Raw genomic sequence first — 17,285 nt, 5'->3', positions numbered from 1 at the left:
ATTAAATATCTTGTTTTCACTTTCTCAAATTAAGATATAAAATTACTCATTATATCTCTAACTAATCCAATCTCTGAACTGTCTCCTTATCTGAAACTGGCTCTCTTCTCAGCACTTTGATGAGCCTGGTAGAAAAAGACAGGATGCTAGGCACACACAGGCATATTTTCCATACTAAAAACTCATACCTGGTACAATGTTACAAGTAGAAGCAACAGTGTTCACACTCAGATTCATAAACAACACTTAAACATAAGGGCTGTTCTGAATACTAGTTCCTAACTAACTGGCCATAGATTACTAGATCTCAAAAATAATAAACTGATAATAAAATCCTCAATATTCAGACATCTCAAAAAATGTCAGAAAATAAGTTCTAAATTCATAGAAAGAAAAAAACAACGAAATTCCAAATGGTTTTCCATCTTTGATAGTGGAGAAAGTTGAATTTTTTTCTTTGTAATAAAGAAAAAAGTAAATGTATTTTTGGTTTTGTTTTTGTTGAAAATACACCTTTTGTAGCTTTATACTCTGAGTAGGAAAAACTTTATAATTTTCATTAATTAATAAAATAAGAATTTATACTTACCAGGACAAATTGTGCTGTTTTTGTTAGATCCAACTATATTATCTAATAAAAAAAATTAAAGTCAGTTACTTCAGTAATAACATCTTACATTTCCCTAGCCCTACAATATACAAAGCACATCTTTTATCATAATCCCATTTGACCTGCATAATAACCATGAAGAATTAGTTGCTTCAAATATTATATTTCTACCTGCAATCTTTTACAGAAATGGGTACAGATGAGAAATTATTAAGACAATATCCTACTTTGATAAAAGTGAGACTGCCACTAAAGATAAGATATTTTCTTTTATCTTAGTTATCGTCCAACAATTAGGAAATGTCTCCTAATTGGAATTTCTTAATATAGGAATTTCTTAATTTCCAGAATAACACATATGTTAATAGGTGATTGAATTTTTAAAAAAGTGGAAGATTATAAGTTCCAATTTCTCAGCACACATCTTAGAGCACATTTGTATAGAAAAACACAAGAATGTATACCAGAGCAGTGTCTGTAATAGCAAAAAGCTAGAAACAACCTAAATGTTAGAAGCAGAATGGCTAAATTACAGCATACACTCATACAAGAGAATGTAAGAGTTAAAAATAAATAAGAACTCTAGTATCAATATGGACAGATCTCAAAAAAAGCAATGGGTATAAAGAAAAAAATAGCAGAATAATGTATACAATAGAAGTCAAAACATATCATATGAAAAATAATATTATACATGTTATAATAATAAATAAAGGAATGATAAACTCCAAATTCAGCATTCCCTAAGGGATGGAGGTAGGTGAGGTGAAATAAGAATATGAAGAGGTACATAGGAAACTCCAAGAGTAGCTGTAATTTTCCTTTAAAAAGAATCTGAAAAGTATATGGCAAGTTAATTTTGAAAGGGCCAATAGGAAGTACATGTGTGTCTTTTACTATTATATAAATATTTCTGTATGCTTAAAGTGTTTTATTTTAAAATGAAAGTTAAAAATGCATTTATCTTAATTTATATAAATGGAACCATTCTGTAATAAAATGTTCTGTGATGTTTTACCCATTCAACTTTATATTTTTGAGAACTAGTCAGATAGACAAAATTCAATTACTTTAACTGTTATATAGTATTCTAGTATGAATATACCATACTTTCTCAATTTTCCTACCACGAAGAATACAACATTTTTATATCTGTCATGCATATGTATAATGTTCCCTAGGATATATACTCAGAAATGGAACGGGTGATATTATGTGAGTGTGCCCATTGTACAACTTTATCAGTTTAGTAAACATTTTCTAAACTGACCTGAGTCTCAGAGAATTTGTCCCATACATATCTCATTTCACAAGTTGAGTTGTATTCTGATGAATCGATGATTTGTTTATGCCAGTTATATTTGGTAGTATGACTATATTACTTAAATATTACAAACTGATGAAATATAGTAGATATTACATAATACGGAAAGCTAATACAGTAGAACTCAATAAAATGTTGCCAAATCAGATATACACAACTGTGAATACTTAATGGGAAGTACATAAAACTGCAGTAGGATTCTGCATTCAGACTTTTTAAAAATTAACTTTAGGTTCTCACTCCACTTTGATAAACTGAAACCAGAAATTATAGAGATGCCTTATAAGTGTAGTTTACTGAAGAAAGATAATACAGAAATATAATAAAAAACACGTATTAAAAAAAAGCCTTGACTCTGTAAAAAATACCCACAGATGAGTCAGCATGTAGAGGAAATGCTTACAAAGAGTTTATTTTTTTAACTGTTCTGCTTTAACCAACTTTTCTGATTAACCCGTCCATTTCTGATCCTTATGCTATGATAATGGAGAACTTCTACTGTATTACCAAATTGTTCTCCAAAATGATGGTATCTTCAGATTTTCTAATGTAGGCAATACACTGTCTACCCTTACTCACTGTAGATATTACCTCTAACAACTTTGGGAGCAATTTCCTTTTGCTAAGTGTTTACATCTCTCTTCCTCAAGGTGTAATACTTTTTGCCATATTTTTCTATATCATTCTCTAATACAGACAATCAGAAACAAATCATGATTTTATATTGTAGTTTAAAATTTTCAGTAGGAATTTATCTGTCATTTAAAGAACCAAGTAAACAGCCTCAGTTATAATATTTACTTCACTCTTTAAAAACAGAAATGACAAACAGGTAAGTAAGAGACTTTACCCTTTTCACATTTGTCTTCTGAAGTATTGGTCAAAAGTGGTGCTGTGAGAACATGCATACAATGGTTGTAGAAGAAATTTAGAAATTCACTTTTTTCGGTTTTCTGAAACACAGAATTTAAAAAATATTTTACTACTTTTATAACTAATACAACATATTTAAGTAGCAGTGTGAGTCATATACAAACAACAGATACTTTAAGAAGACTCTTAAGGACCAAAAAACTAGTTATGTTCACCTCAATTTTATTTCTGCAGAAGTTAAAAATCAAATCTATTTCATACTGTAAACTAAATAAAAATGAAAGCTGGAAAAAGATCAGAGGTGGAAACATGGTGAAGTCAGAGACGTCCTTGGATCTCTCCCCTTGAAACAATAATAAGCTGAACATCTAAAACTCAATAAAAAACACCAAAACTGCACACCAGCATGTCTGAGCGTGGGATCTGCGCATAACTACCACAGGTCAGATCCCCGAGTGTCAGGTGGTGGACTGGGAGAAATAAAGAATCTGCCTCTCGCAGCCTCTGGAGCTCCCTGCAGGATGAGGAGGAGGGGTGAAGGTACCGGGACTTCCCTGAACAGCCCTGCCTCAGACTGCTGTGAGCTTCCTGTGGTGGGTGGCAGGGCCCAGTCATCAGGGCAGAAGTGGGGACTGCAGAGAAACAACAGCTGATTTTTACCGGCCAATTTTTACTGACCCTGGTTGCAAAACCAAGGCTGAGTGGCAGACCCCAATCCCCAACCCAGAGGGCCGCTCACCCCATACCCTCCAAGACCAATCACTGTGGAGCCCCGGGGGAATCTGAGCAAACTCTGATGCTCTGCCTTAGAAAGCTGTGAGCTGTGGCTCGCTGGCTACAGGGCACAGTCATCAGGGCAGAAAGCAGAGAAGCGGGGTGGAACCGCAGAGGAACAACAGCTGATTTTTGCTGGTGGAGGCTGCAAAACCGAGGCTGAGTCGCAGACTCCAACCCCCGACCCAAAGGGCCCCTCCCCCCATACCCTCCGATCACCTCAGAGCCCCAGGGGAATCTGAGCAAACTCTACCAAAACTGCTAGGAATCCAAGAGGCTTAGACGCCACCTACTGGAAACCAAAAGAAGAGCGCCTTCTTTGCAGCACGCTAAAGAGAGACCTTTATTTAATAAATCTTCTTTCTGGAAAAACAACAGAATACACTTCCATTAATGCCCAGACAGAGAAATAGTCCATTAAACACCATGAACAATCAAGGTGACAAGGAATCTCAGAAAGAAAGAGAAAAATCTCCAGAAAATAAACTTACAGACATAGAAATATGCAACTTAAATGACAGAGACTTCAGGATGGTACTTCTGAAAAACTCAATGAGATCCAAAACAAATCATATCAACAATTTCAGGAATGAAAAAAACAACTAGATGAGCAGAGCAAGGAGATTAAAACCCTCAAGAAGAACAGAAAAGATATTCTGGAGATGAAGAACACACTGCCAGAGTTGAAAAATGAAATAGCAAGCCTGAGAAATAGAGTCGACCAAATGGAGGAAAGGATCAGTAATATTGAAGACAGAAATCTAGAAATAAATCAGAAGAAAGAAGAGAGAAACCAAAGAATGAAAAATAATGAAAGAAATACAAGAACCAACTGATACCATGAGGAGAGGAAATAAGAATAATGGGCATTACCGAAGGCGAGGAAAAGGAGCAGGGACTAGAAAGCATTTTCAGACAAATAGTAGACGAGAATTTCCCAAATCTAAGGAATGACCTGGAGCTTGGAATTCAACGAGTCAACAAAATACCCAATTATCTCAACCCAAAAAGGGTTCACCATGATACATTGTATCAAAGTAATCAAAATAAATGACAACGATAGAATTCTCAAGGCAGCTAAGAAAAAGAATTATCACCAGACTTCTCAGCACAGACCTTACAATCCAGAAAGGAATGGAACCAAATATTTAAACTATTAAGTGAAAGGAACTACCAGCCTAGAATAATGTATCCAGCTAAGCTCTCCTTTAGATATGAAGGAGAAATCAAGATCTTTCCAGACACACAAAAATTGAGGGAATTCTCCACTACGAGGTCTGCACTACAGGAAATACTGAAAGGGGTCAGTTCACTTAAAACAAAATAACAAAAATACATAATTAGGAGTAAAGTGACTATCAGGCAAATAGAAGCAGAGGAGTACAACCCTTATTAAGAGCAGGGCATTATAGCTTAAACAATAAGAAGTGAATTGTTATAACAAGATAGTAATGAATATTCAGCATACATAGGGACGACTTGAGACAACAATGCCTGAAAAGGGGAGGATTCAAAGATCCAAATTCACAAAGGGGAATGGAGATAAGGCACGCGCAGAAGAAAATAGACAACTGTATATATATAACTATACTTTACATATTCGTAATGGTAACCACAGACCACAGATTCAGAACTGAAATATATAACATGAAACAAGAAGAACCAGAGAGAAAACCTACAAAAGCCAACCAAAATAAAGAAAACAGAAATGCATGGACAAGGAAGCAACGGAAACACTGAGCTACCAGAAAGCAAAAGATAAAATGGCTATAAGAAGACCTCATATTTCAATAATCACCCTAAATGTAAATGGATTGAACTCCCTAATAAAAAGGCACAGAGCTGCAGAATGGATCATAAAACAAAACCCAAGCATATGCTGCCTCCAGGAGACACATCTCAGCCCCAACGACAAATGTAGACTCAAAGTGAAAAGGTGGAAAATGGCATTCAGAGAAAAGTGGGAGTAGCAATACTAAGAGCAGATGAAAAAGACTTCTAAATAAAAAAGGTAAAGAAAGATACTGAGGGACACTTCATTGTGATAAAGGGAATCATGCACCAAGAAGAAATAACACTTATTATTATTTATGCTCCCAATCAGGGAGCCCTAAAATATGTAAAGCGATTACTATCAGAACTAAAGGGAGAAACAGACCAAAACACTATCGTAGCAGGGGACCTAAATACCCCACTGTCGGATTTGGACAGACCATCCAAACAGAAAATCAATACGGAAATAACATCCTTAAATGACACTTTAGTCCAACTGGACATAACTGACATTTTACAGAGACTTCCATCCCAAAACAGCTGCTTATACATTCTTCTCTAGTGCACATGGAATATTCTCAAGAATGACCACACATTGGGACACAGAGATAGCTTCAACAAATATAAGAGGGTTGAAATCATACCAACTATATTCTCTGATCATAATGCTTTGAAACTAGAGATCAACTGCAAAAAGAAATCAGGAAGAATCACGAATACATGGAAATTAAACAACTGAAGAATAACTGGGTCAGAGAAGAAATAAAAACAGAGATCAAGAGATAAATAGAAATAAATGATAATGATAGTATAACATATCAAATCATTAGAAGCCTACCTCTAATGATATATCATTAGAAGCCTACCTCCAAAAATAAGAACGAGCCCAAATAAGTAACCTAACGCTTCATCTAAAAAAACTAGAAAAGAACAAATGAAACCTAAAGTCAACAGAAGGAAAGAAATCATCAAAATTAGAGCAGAAATAAATGAAATTGAAAACAAAAGAATAGAAAAAATAAATGCAACAAAGGGCTGGTTCTTTGAGAAGGTTAATAAATTGACAAACCTTGTCTAGACTCACTAAAGAAAAAAGAAAAAGGACACAAATAAACAAAATCAGAAATGAAAGAGGGGAAATTATGATTGATATCGCAGAAATTCAAAGGATCACACAATACTATGAAAAAGTATATAACACCAAATTTAATAACCTAGAAGAAATGAACCAGTACTTAGAAAAACCTACCAAAAAATAAAAGTCCAGGACCAGATGGCTTCATCAGTGAATTCTATCGAACATTCAAAGAAGATTTAACACCTATTCTCCTCAAACTCTTCCAAAAAATGTAAGAGGAGGCAATACTTCCCAACTCATTTTATGAGGCCAATATTACTCTGATACTAAAACCTAGTAAGGATAACACATGAAAAAGAAAACTACAGACCAATACCTCTCATGAACACAGATGCAAAAATCTTAAATAAGATACTAGCAAACCATATACAGCAACGTATTAAAAAGATTATACACTACGATCAAGTTGGCTTCATCACAGGGACACAGGGATGGTTCAATATACGCAAATCGATTAATGTGATATACCACATAAACAAATTAACAAATTATCATATCAACAGATGCAGAAAAAGCCTTTGACAAGATACAGCATCCATTTATGATCAAAACACTTCACAAAATTGGTATAGAAGGAAAGTACCTTAACATAATAAAGGTCATCTGTGACAAACCCTTAGCCAATATTATGCTTAATGGTGAAAAACTAAAAACGTTCCCTCTAAGATCAGGAACAAAGCAAGGCTGTCTACTATTGCCACTCTTATTCAATAACATTGGAGATCCTAGCAAGTGCAATTGGACAAGAGAAAGATATAAAAGGCATCCAAATAGAAAACGAAGACATCAAACTTTCACTATTTGCGGATGACATGATTCTCTATATAGAAAACCCTAAAGACTCCACAAGAACACTACTAGAAACAATAAACAAATACAGTAAAGTATCTGGATACAAGATCAACGTTCAAAAATCCATAGCATTCCTATATTCTAATAATGAAGTGTCAGAAAAAATAATTCCTTTTGCAATTGCAACAAAAAGAATAAAATACCTAGGAATATATCTAACAAAACATGTGAAGGGCCTATGTAATGAAAACTATAAGACCCTATTAAAAGAAATCAAAGAAGATACAAAGAAATGGAAAGATACTCCATGTTTTTGGATTGGAAGAATCAACATAGTTAAAATGATCATATTACTTAAAGCATTATACAGATTTAATGCAATCCCCATCAAAATCCCATTGGCATTTTTTAAAGAAATAGAACCAAAAACTATCAGATTTGTATGGAAGCACAAAAGACCCCGAATTGCCAAAGCCATCCTGAGAAAAAAGAACAAGGCTGGAGGCATCACTCTGCCCAACTTCAAATTATACTACAAAGCGACAGTAATCAAAATGGCATGGTATTGGCAGGATAACAGACATACAGACCAGTGGAAGAGAATTAAGAGTCCAGAAGTAAACCCATATTTATATGGGCAAACAATTTTTGACAAAAAAGCCAAAAACATACAGTGGAGAAAGGAAAGCCTCTTCAATAGATGGTGCTGGGAAAACTGGAAAGCCTCCTACAAACGAATGAAACTAGACTGTCATCTTTCATCACACACCAAAATTAACTCGAAATGGAATAAGGACCTGAATATAAGACCTAAAATAATAACATGTATAGAAAAAAACACAGGAACGAAACTCAAGGACTTTGAACTTAAAGAGGATTTTATGAATTTGACCTCAAACACAAGGGAAGTAAAAGCTAAAATAAATGAATGGGACTACATCAAACTAAAAAGCTTTTGCTCAGCAAAAGAAACTGTCAAGAAGGTAAAGAGACAACCATCCGAATGGGAAATATATTTGCAAGCAACACCTCCGATAAAGGCCTAATATCCAAAATATACAAAGAACTCATACGACTCATTAACAACAAAAAAACAAACGATCCAATAAAAAAATGGGCAGAGGATCTGAACAGACACTTCTCTCCAGAACATACAAATGGTCAACAAATATATGAAAAGATGCTCAACATCGCTAGCTATTAGGGAAATGCAAATCAAAACCACAATGAGATACCATCTCACACCTGTTAGAATGGCTATAATCAACAGGACAAGCAATAACAAATGTTGGAGAGGATGTGGAGAAGCAGGAACTCTCATACACTGCTGGTGAGACTGCAAATTGGTATAGCTTCTATGGAAAACAGTATGGAGGTTCCTCAAAAAACTAAGAATTGATCTACTATATGATCCAGCAATCCCTCTACTGGGTATTTACCCCAAAGACTTGAAAACTCATATCTATAAAGATATTTGCACACTAATGTTCGTAGCAGCATTATTCACAGTGGCCAGGACATGGAAGCAACTGAAGTGCCCTACGATAGATGACTGGCTAAAAAAGCTGTGGTACATATATACAATGGAATATTAAGTCATAAGAAGAGATGAAATACTGCCAATTGCGACAACATTGATGGAACGTGAGATAATCATGCTAAGCGAAATAAGCCAGACAGGTAAAGCTGAAAATCACATGATATCACTTATATATGGGATATAAACCTAAAAACAAATGAGCAGGACAAACAGAGACTCATGGATATGGACTACAGACTAGTGGTTATCAGAGGACTATAAAGTAGTGGTTACTAGTGGGGTGGGAGCAGGGGAAGGTATATGGAGTAAACGGGGTCAAATTGGGGGTTAGGGGGAGTGTAAAGTGGGTAAAGGGGATCAAATATATGGTAGCTGAAGGAAACTGAACTTTGGGTGGTGAACACACAATAGAATATACAGATATCAAATAATGTACACCTGAAAATTATATGATTATATTAACCAATTTTACCCCAATAAACTTAATTAAAAGAAAAAGATCAGATAGTATAGTTTTTCTGAAGAAAATTATTCAAAATAATTTTTTCCAAATATGCTTGTGATCTGAAATGATAATGAAGACTCTATCGAGCAATGTGAGAGTAACTTTACTGCTTAAAATTTGAAACCCCAGATTTCACAATGTATCCAAATTTAAAAAACCACCAAATGGATTTATAAAACCTCTAGAAACAGGGTAGAATTTAGTTCTATTTAAAAAAAAAATGTAAATCGATTATTTGGAAATTTGGAAAATAATGTTTTTGATTTTCTGAGCTACTATTTTTTTACACAACTGGTTCTATAAACTTGCAATGATTTGAAAATAATGCACATGTTCTTTAAATATGAGGGAATTTTATAAAGGACGATTTTATTTTGAGGCAATGACTATTATTAATATTTTGAAATCGTTCCTTAAGACCTTTTTTATGACTTCTTTATTACGCAGTTGAGGTCATTTAGTACATTTTTTATTATTTACTTTTTTATAATGATAAAAAACACAACATAAAATTTATCATCTTAACCATTTTAACCATTTTTAAGTTTACAGTTCAGTAATGTTAAGTACATTCACACTGTTGTATTTTAATTTTTAAGAAGTTAACATACAGAGGCTAAGGGCTATAAGTACAAACATTTCAGTAAGATTTTAACATATTATAATATTGTATTTTGCCTCAAATGAACTGTTACAGGAATACCACTGCTACTTGAATACTAAATGAACAAATACCTAAGTATTTGTTTTTCAAAACAGTACAAATTTTCAAAAATTTTATATTTACATATAATTTATATATTTATATATTATATATAAAATAAGCTAAAACTCATTAGATCAAAAATTTTATCTCAGAGTAATTTCTTACATTAGTTGTAGCTAGCATGTTCTCTGGATCAATTAGAGTACGAAGAAGTCCCATTAGCTGAACAGCACCTCCTAGCTCAGGATCAGTATCACAGATCATTTGTTCAATTACTACATTAATGAGAAGAATATCCTGAAAGAAAATGGTTCCATTAGACCTGGTTTAGATATAAGACAAATACAGCAGCTGAAAGAACAAAATCATCATCACAAAGAAAAAAAACTTGAAAGAATGGATGAACTTATTTTAACTTTATTTTTCCTAATGTTTCTCAAAGTTTTGTAAAAATATTGGAGTGAAAATAACCCACTTAAAAAAAAAAAAAGCAAAGCATGCCACAGCTTACGGTACCATCAACATATGGAAGTGGAAAACACTGTATTTGCTTATTGTTTTTCAATAAAAAACTTTATTGTTATATTAGTAACATGCCCTCGGGTCTTAATATTAAGAGCTACAAAGCAGCTTGCAGATAACAAAATATGTCTTCTGGTTGTATTTTTAAAGTAGAAATCTTGAGCATTAAATTAGGATACAAAACGACTGTTCACATCAAAGGAAAGTTTTGACATCAACTCAATGGATTTGAAAATTTGTTTATTATTGGGGGAAGAAAGGGAGTAATTGAAGGACATAAGGGAACTGCATGGAATGAAGATAAATGTCTTAAGTTGGGAGAATTCTGGAAGTAATAAACAGAAAGCTTCAGTACAAAGCACTTTGTTATTATTTTGTTTTGTTAACCCTTCCAAAACTTAATATACTGTGTTATCCAAAACTAATATTTCCCTGCGAAGCTGTTCATTAACTTAAACGCATTAAAGAATCAACAAAACCATGTCATGGCAATTTGCTTAAGATTAGAATCCTACCATCTACCATGTTTCAAAATTTGATCACCAATAAGTCAATTCTATCATGGCAACAGAGACAGAATGAAAGTTTTTCAAAGAACAATTTTGAAATAAAATTCACAGAGCTACATTAATAAACCCAGACCCAAGCTTCATTTCAATTAGAGGGTTAAAGAGCAGACTCCACATTAATCTGTTGCTGTTTCTTATTCTGGTATGTGCAGCAAAGTGTTATCTCATATAAAATGTTAAGATATTACAAAAAGGTATGAGCCAGTGAGCTTTCTTCAGAACAATGCTATGGCATATACTTTAAATATATGTCAAAATGTAAAACTTGAATTCTATCATTTAATTAAGGCCTCAGGTAATTTGCTTGATTATATATAATACACTTATATATAAATTCATTCACTTAAAATGAGGAAAAAAATTAATAATTAATTAATTTAGGTTATATCCAAATAAAAACAAAGTGGCAAGAAAAACTTCTTACAGTATATAGTACATACACTAAAATGTCATTTCAATATATGCTCTTTAAACTTTTTATTGTCTTCTTTCTCAAATGCAGTTTCTCCCAAATCCTGCTTCCATAAGTATCAATGTCAAACTCTGCTAGTCTGTCTACAAGCTGAGATAAAAGGGGAATGACCTGTGCTGAGAGGCCCATAATTTGGTAATGTGTAGAAGTACAAAAAGCCTATTTATATATTAAATAGTGAAAAAGAAAACTACTGAAAACTAGGGCTACAGAAAACTACATTTTCAGGAGATAAGAACTGCCTTTCTCAAAGATCTGTAAGACTTCTCTGCCAAGAAAAGTATATGCACCACTGAATGCAGGGTACCCAAGCTTGAGATAAGGAGGCACAAAGAGGTCAGTAGGTAAAGGGGAATTTTTAGGTTTAAAGATTATTACTTCTTTCTTTTTAAAGGTTGCCACCAACCCAATAGAATTTAGCACGTAGGATCCTTAATTTTTAAAATTAAAAATTTATCTTCTTTTGTGGGCTAAAAATTATTTTGAAGCATACAAAATTTTTAAATTACAAAATGGCTAGATGTCAGAAAATTCAGGGAAATGAAAGGCTTTGAAGACTTTAAGAAAGCGAGAAATTGAAAATGGGACTTTTTATAGTTAAAAATCAGTAACTGCTTCTCTAAGTCTCATGCAGCAATTAAATGTAAACATAAAATATTTCTAATGAAAACAGAAATAAAAGCTTTATGAGTTCTTAAAGTTAGTAATTTATTCTTTTCATGGTGTGAGATTTTGTGATGAATGCCTTTAATCACACACATCACTAAGGATAGAGCACTGAGTGTTAATTTCAAAGTTATCTTTTGTAAAGGCTAGCACTAAATTAGGAATATCAACAGTGAGATAAACTAGGTATTTATTTCTTTAAAGTCAGATTTGGCATTATTTGGGTTTACGAAAAAACCTTAAAAGATACTTAACACAAAATATTTCTTCTATTTCTTTTCTACTGCCTTAAACGATACCATTAACCCAAACTGATTCTAAATAAAATTTTTTTAAAAAACATTGGAAATAGATATCAAAGATAGACATAAAAATCTAAGTGAAGAGATTAAACATAAAAGAACTGTAGTTTAATTTAATAGTAACTCAAACAAGGATCAAATTAACATTGGGATTCAAAACCTTTAAGAAGAGACATCATTATATTTTAGTTATTTTCTACTTAAAATATATTTAATATAAGAAAGTACTTTAAATTACTGCTACATATTTTAAAAATAAAGAGAAGGTAAAAATATTTCTGTAGTAAGGAAACACAATATTGGTCTCATTATTAAATGTTCACCCTACCAAACCCACTACCCCCAGCCCCCCACATCTTAACAAGTGAAAGTAACTTCTTAGTTATACTATACTAGATAAGTGCCAGACCTTTGGGCTTGAAATTATATTTCATTAGCATTTGAAACTTTTTAAAGGCCAACATGTAAGAATTTGTTTCTATGGTAATCTATTAAGTTCAACACTAGTTTGAATATATATATATATTTACAATCAATACAACCTAATCCAAATCAATTGGTATATATTCTGGGCTTGCCAAAGTCACAAATGATCAGAAATCTACTATTTTGCTTCATAATAAATTATGATTATGGCTGTTCTTAACAGCTTGCAAATACTATTCTACAGGCAATTCACAAAGAATCAGGGCACTATTACTTACATCATCACTCTGCTGGGCCTCTTGCATTACAAATTCTCGGACCATGGATGGACTAAACTCTACTAGATAAGAGAATATATCTGTAGCAGCTGATCTGACTTGCAAATCATCCATGCCCTGATAAAAGGAAAATGAGGTTATTTAAAGACTGTTAACGAAAGTTATATTGTGTATTCCTCTTCCTTCTCAAATCTATGTACACCTCCGGCTTTTTGGATTTAATTGTACTGGAATCAAAATATATAACCTCTCCAACCTTTTCTTCCTTTCCATTTAGAAATATTGAAAGCTTTTAGGCAGTTCAATGATTAGTTTCTGCCAACTGTTACCATCACAAAGATATATCCTCAGAGAATTTAAATACATGAATTCGTGCAGGATTATAAAACTAAGCTTTATAAATGCTGTAATAATTTTTTTTCTTGGGGAGGGGGAATTCTTGATTTAAATATATGTAAAATTGTGAATGTCTTCTCCAGGTTAAGGCTTCAAAACCTTCCAGAATCTGTCTTTGGTCCCAGATTTGCCAGTTATTTTATGCCTTAGTAACTGATTCTCTCTTTTATGACTCTCCTAATAGAGGATGCTTGTGAAAACACTTTTGGTATTTTCATGACTTAGTTTTCTAAAATAGTGATCCTGAAAATATTCCCTTAACTCAGCAGTTCTCAAAGTATGGTCCAGGGAATCCCAGCAAGGGGTTTTAAGACTCTTTTTAGGAAATACATAAAATTAAAACTATTTCCATAGTAGTAAATAATACTAAGGCATTATTGACCTTTTTCAAGGCATTACTAACCTTTTTTACTCTATCACAAGTATAGTGGGTTTTTCTGGAGGCTAAAAGACGTGATACCACAACAAATTAAATGCAAAAGCTGCTATGAGACTCTAGCTATCTTCTATTAAGCCAGATATTAAAGAGAATGGCAAAAAATGTGAAACAATGCCACTCTTCTCACTATTTGAATTAATACTTGTAAAATTTCTCATTTTTTCATATAATAAATACCAATGGATGAAACTCATAAACGAAAATATGAGAACCATTGCCCTAAACCCATATTGTAGCATGAGCCCCTTTGGTCTAGTGTGCCCTTGACTCTATTCATTGGTCTAAAAGGGAAAGATATTTTATTAGTTTCTATGAAACACTTAATATTGTTACTGAAGAGAAAATAGTTATGTAAAAACATGTGGGATTTTTATTCACCTGAAGCCATATTATATGCAAGTGATTACATATAAAATTATAAATTTAATAAAAATATGAAGACTGAAAACACTGTTGTAATAATTCACTACTATAAAGTGAATCATAACTTAAATTATAAAATTCAATATGCATTACTATAATACTTTTCACCCATAATATAAATCATAATATATTCACAATTTCAAAAACATGAATAAAAGTTATATAATTACCATTACAATTTCAAGAGCAGGAAGAATCCCCAACTTTGCCAAAGTTTTGAAAAATGCATCCCTGTTTTGAGGTTGTAATGTCTGAGAAAATGCACAAAATTCCTTGAAAAAATTAACCTGTAATGTTAGAAAGTATAGTGAGACATTGACACACATAAAAGTAAACTTGGGGCACACTGTAATGTGATCAATCACAGTGTGGAATTCACCCTTAACGAGGATCTTGACTTCTCAGGGTATCCTGGTTCCTCAAAACCTACATTAAAGTATGTATTAGAAACTAGCATCTCATTAAAAGTAAACTTTGAATTATTTTTGAAACACTTGAACAATTAACTCTCTAAAGACATTACAGTGTACACATTATATGTACAGTCTGAGAGCATATACATATTATTTTCAATTTATGATTAAAGTATAAAAATGACAGGTAAGACAGATATTTTGAATTAGAGCACACATTTTCACAGAAACTATGCTATAATAAACCATGGCTGGTTTCTAGGGAGCTCTCAAAGTATGATTCAATTTTTAAGAATTGGAAAGGGCATTACAGATTCCCTAAAGGACTAATTTTATAAATGAGAAAATTGAGTAGGCTATTAGAAATAACTACACCAAAAGTGACTTGATTGATTTTAAGTCAGCAATTTTTCATTACTTCTTAAAACCCAAGAATCTGATTATAATGTTTGAAAAAATGACAAAATGCTGGTAAATAGCAATCACTATTTTCTTTCTCCAAAGCATAGCCTATGTCTCAAAAAAGTGATTATTTGAAAGAAAAAAACATTTCCAAGAAGCAATTATTTATCATTCATTTACTTAAGAAGCATTTTCCTTATCACTTATTTAAAAAGAAAAGCATCTCTATAATGTGAGTATCTACATCCATGAAAATATGTCAGTTTGTAATTCTGTCCCAACATAAACCATATATCTGATTTTGGGATTTGTAAGGCACACAATTTCCCTCAGTGGGTGGAGGGGGGCAGGAAACCTACATCAAAATACCTTAAGAAATTTCCAAAATACACAAAACAATTACATTTAAGAAACTTTGAGAATAATAATTTATAGTATAATTTAAGTATATATCTTTCATCTCATACTAATTATAAAAAGTCTCTCTTAACAAATTCAATATTAAAAGCCTGTGTGCCAAAAGAGTAAGTGCTCTTTAAGGACTTGAATTTCAAGAATAAATGACTTACCAATTCACGCCGTTTATCATCATCTGTAGCCTCATCTGTTAATTGTGCAAAAACTTCAGATAAAAACTTCTCATCTTCCTACATGAGAAAAAATATTTACTATGAAATGTTAACAAAAGTATAAAGTTACATTCATTTATGTAATTTACACAAATTATATTAATTCCAGGGTATAATCATGTTATAATTTTCAAAACCTGACTACACCATTCAGTATTAGTTATACATACATTAATATTTCACTTAACAAGAAACCTCAATTATAAAGAACTCTTTGGAAAACAATAATAGATGTTCTAGAAGTCATGCATGAAAACTCATTTACTTTATCTTAGAGCCTCTCTAGCTCTTCTCAGGTCTATTTACCCTTAATTTAAATGTAATTCAAATAAGTTTAAAAATCTCATTGTCAGTCCACAGCTGATTAGAAAAATTATATAAATATGGTACAGGGACAATAGTAAAGGAGGCTGAATTCTGGCAGTGAAAAGATTAAAAAGCCTTTTAACCCTTTACCAATTTAGAAAAAAAAGTGCAGCTCGCTGCCAGCATTATTTTAACATCGCATGCAGGAATGCTACATTTTCTAAGATTTGACATTTTCAGCAATCGAGAATTACTGTATTTTGTAAATGGAAATACCACTACTAAAAGCAGAATGTTATAAACAGAATGATGTCATTTGTTTCCAAACACCATCAATATACTAGAGTGATGTGAAAATAATAATGAAAGTGAGATATTTCATGGCAAACTTTGGGGGTAAGATTAGGACTGTAATCCACGAGTTTTCTTGGGGTAAATGCTGCAGCTGCAAGCAGCATGGGTGATTATTCTTGGGGCAAACAGGAAATGGGTTGAAACACAAGCACTCAGGGAAATAATTTAGGGACATTTGGTGTAGTCTTACATGTTCTGTGGTCCCCAAGGATGTAACTAAACGACAAAACACTACAATAACTGCTTTTCATACTGATGACTCTAAGGTATTAAATGACAGATGTGTTAATTTCTTGAAGCACTGTTTAAAAGGACACACAGAAAACACAGTAGAATATGTACTGTATGATCTTACTTTTAACATAAATATGTGCGAAGCGGTATCAATCCCTTAGAGCCTCTCTGAAATATGGTAAAATATATATGAAAAAATAAATGAATGAAAACTACTAGGTACGATCATGGAGACTATAATATGCTTTCCCACACCACATCCACTGAAGCTCCTCAAAAACACAACACAGAGCAATAACCCCTTTCATTAGCGTGACTCAGAATGGTGTTTCTTTTGTTATTTATTTCTTTCACTTCTTTTAGACTTTTATGTACTAAGGCCTGAACCATCCATTTTCTGAGAGAGTTCAACTGTATAT

At 32.7% G+C, this 17,285-nt stretch overlaps 1 protein-coding gene across 2 annotated transcripts in view; it reads right to left on the bottom strand.

The window, feature by feature from the left end:
- PPP4R3B (protein phosphatase 4 regulatory subunit 3B) overlaps nucleotides 1-17,285 on the bottom strand; it is a 57,799-nt gene that overhangs the window by 18,907 nt on the left and 21,607 nt on the right. For both annotated transcript variants that reach the window (XM_039887115.1, XM_039887116.1), the window contains exons 5-10: nucleotides 15,913-15,990; nucleotides 14,699-14,815; nucleotides 13,271-13,387; nucleotides 10,201-10,332; nucleotides 2,785-2,887; nucleotides 590-631 (exon numbers count right to left, since the gene is read on the bottom strand). In XM_039887115.1, coding sequence (XP_039743049.1) covers nucleotides 590-631; nucleotides 2,785-2,887; nucleotides 10,201-10,332; nucleotides 13,271-13,387; nucleotides 14,699-14,815; nucleotides 15,913-15,990 — 589 coding nt within the window. The remainder of the gene's footprint in view (nucleotides 1-589; nucleotides 632-2,784; nucleotides 2,888-10,200; nucleotides 10,333-13,270; nucleotides 13,388-14,698; nucleotides 14,816-15,912; nucleotides 15,991-17,285) is intronic.

This window comes from Pteropus medius, unplaced genomic scaffold (genome assembly GCF_902729225.1).
Source record: "Pteropus medius unplaced genomic scaffold, Ma_sr-lr_union100, whole genome shotgun sequence".
Lineage (NCBI taxonomy): Eukaryota > Metazoa > Chordata > Mammalia > Chiroptera > Pteropodidae > Pteropus > Pteropus medius.
This window is presented reverse-complemented; position numbering and strand designations above follow the sequence as displayed.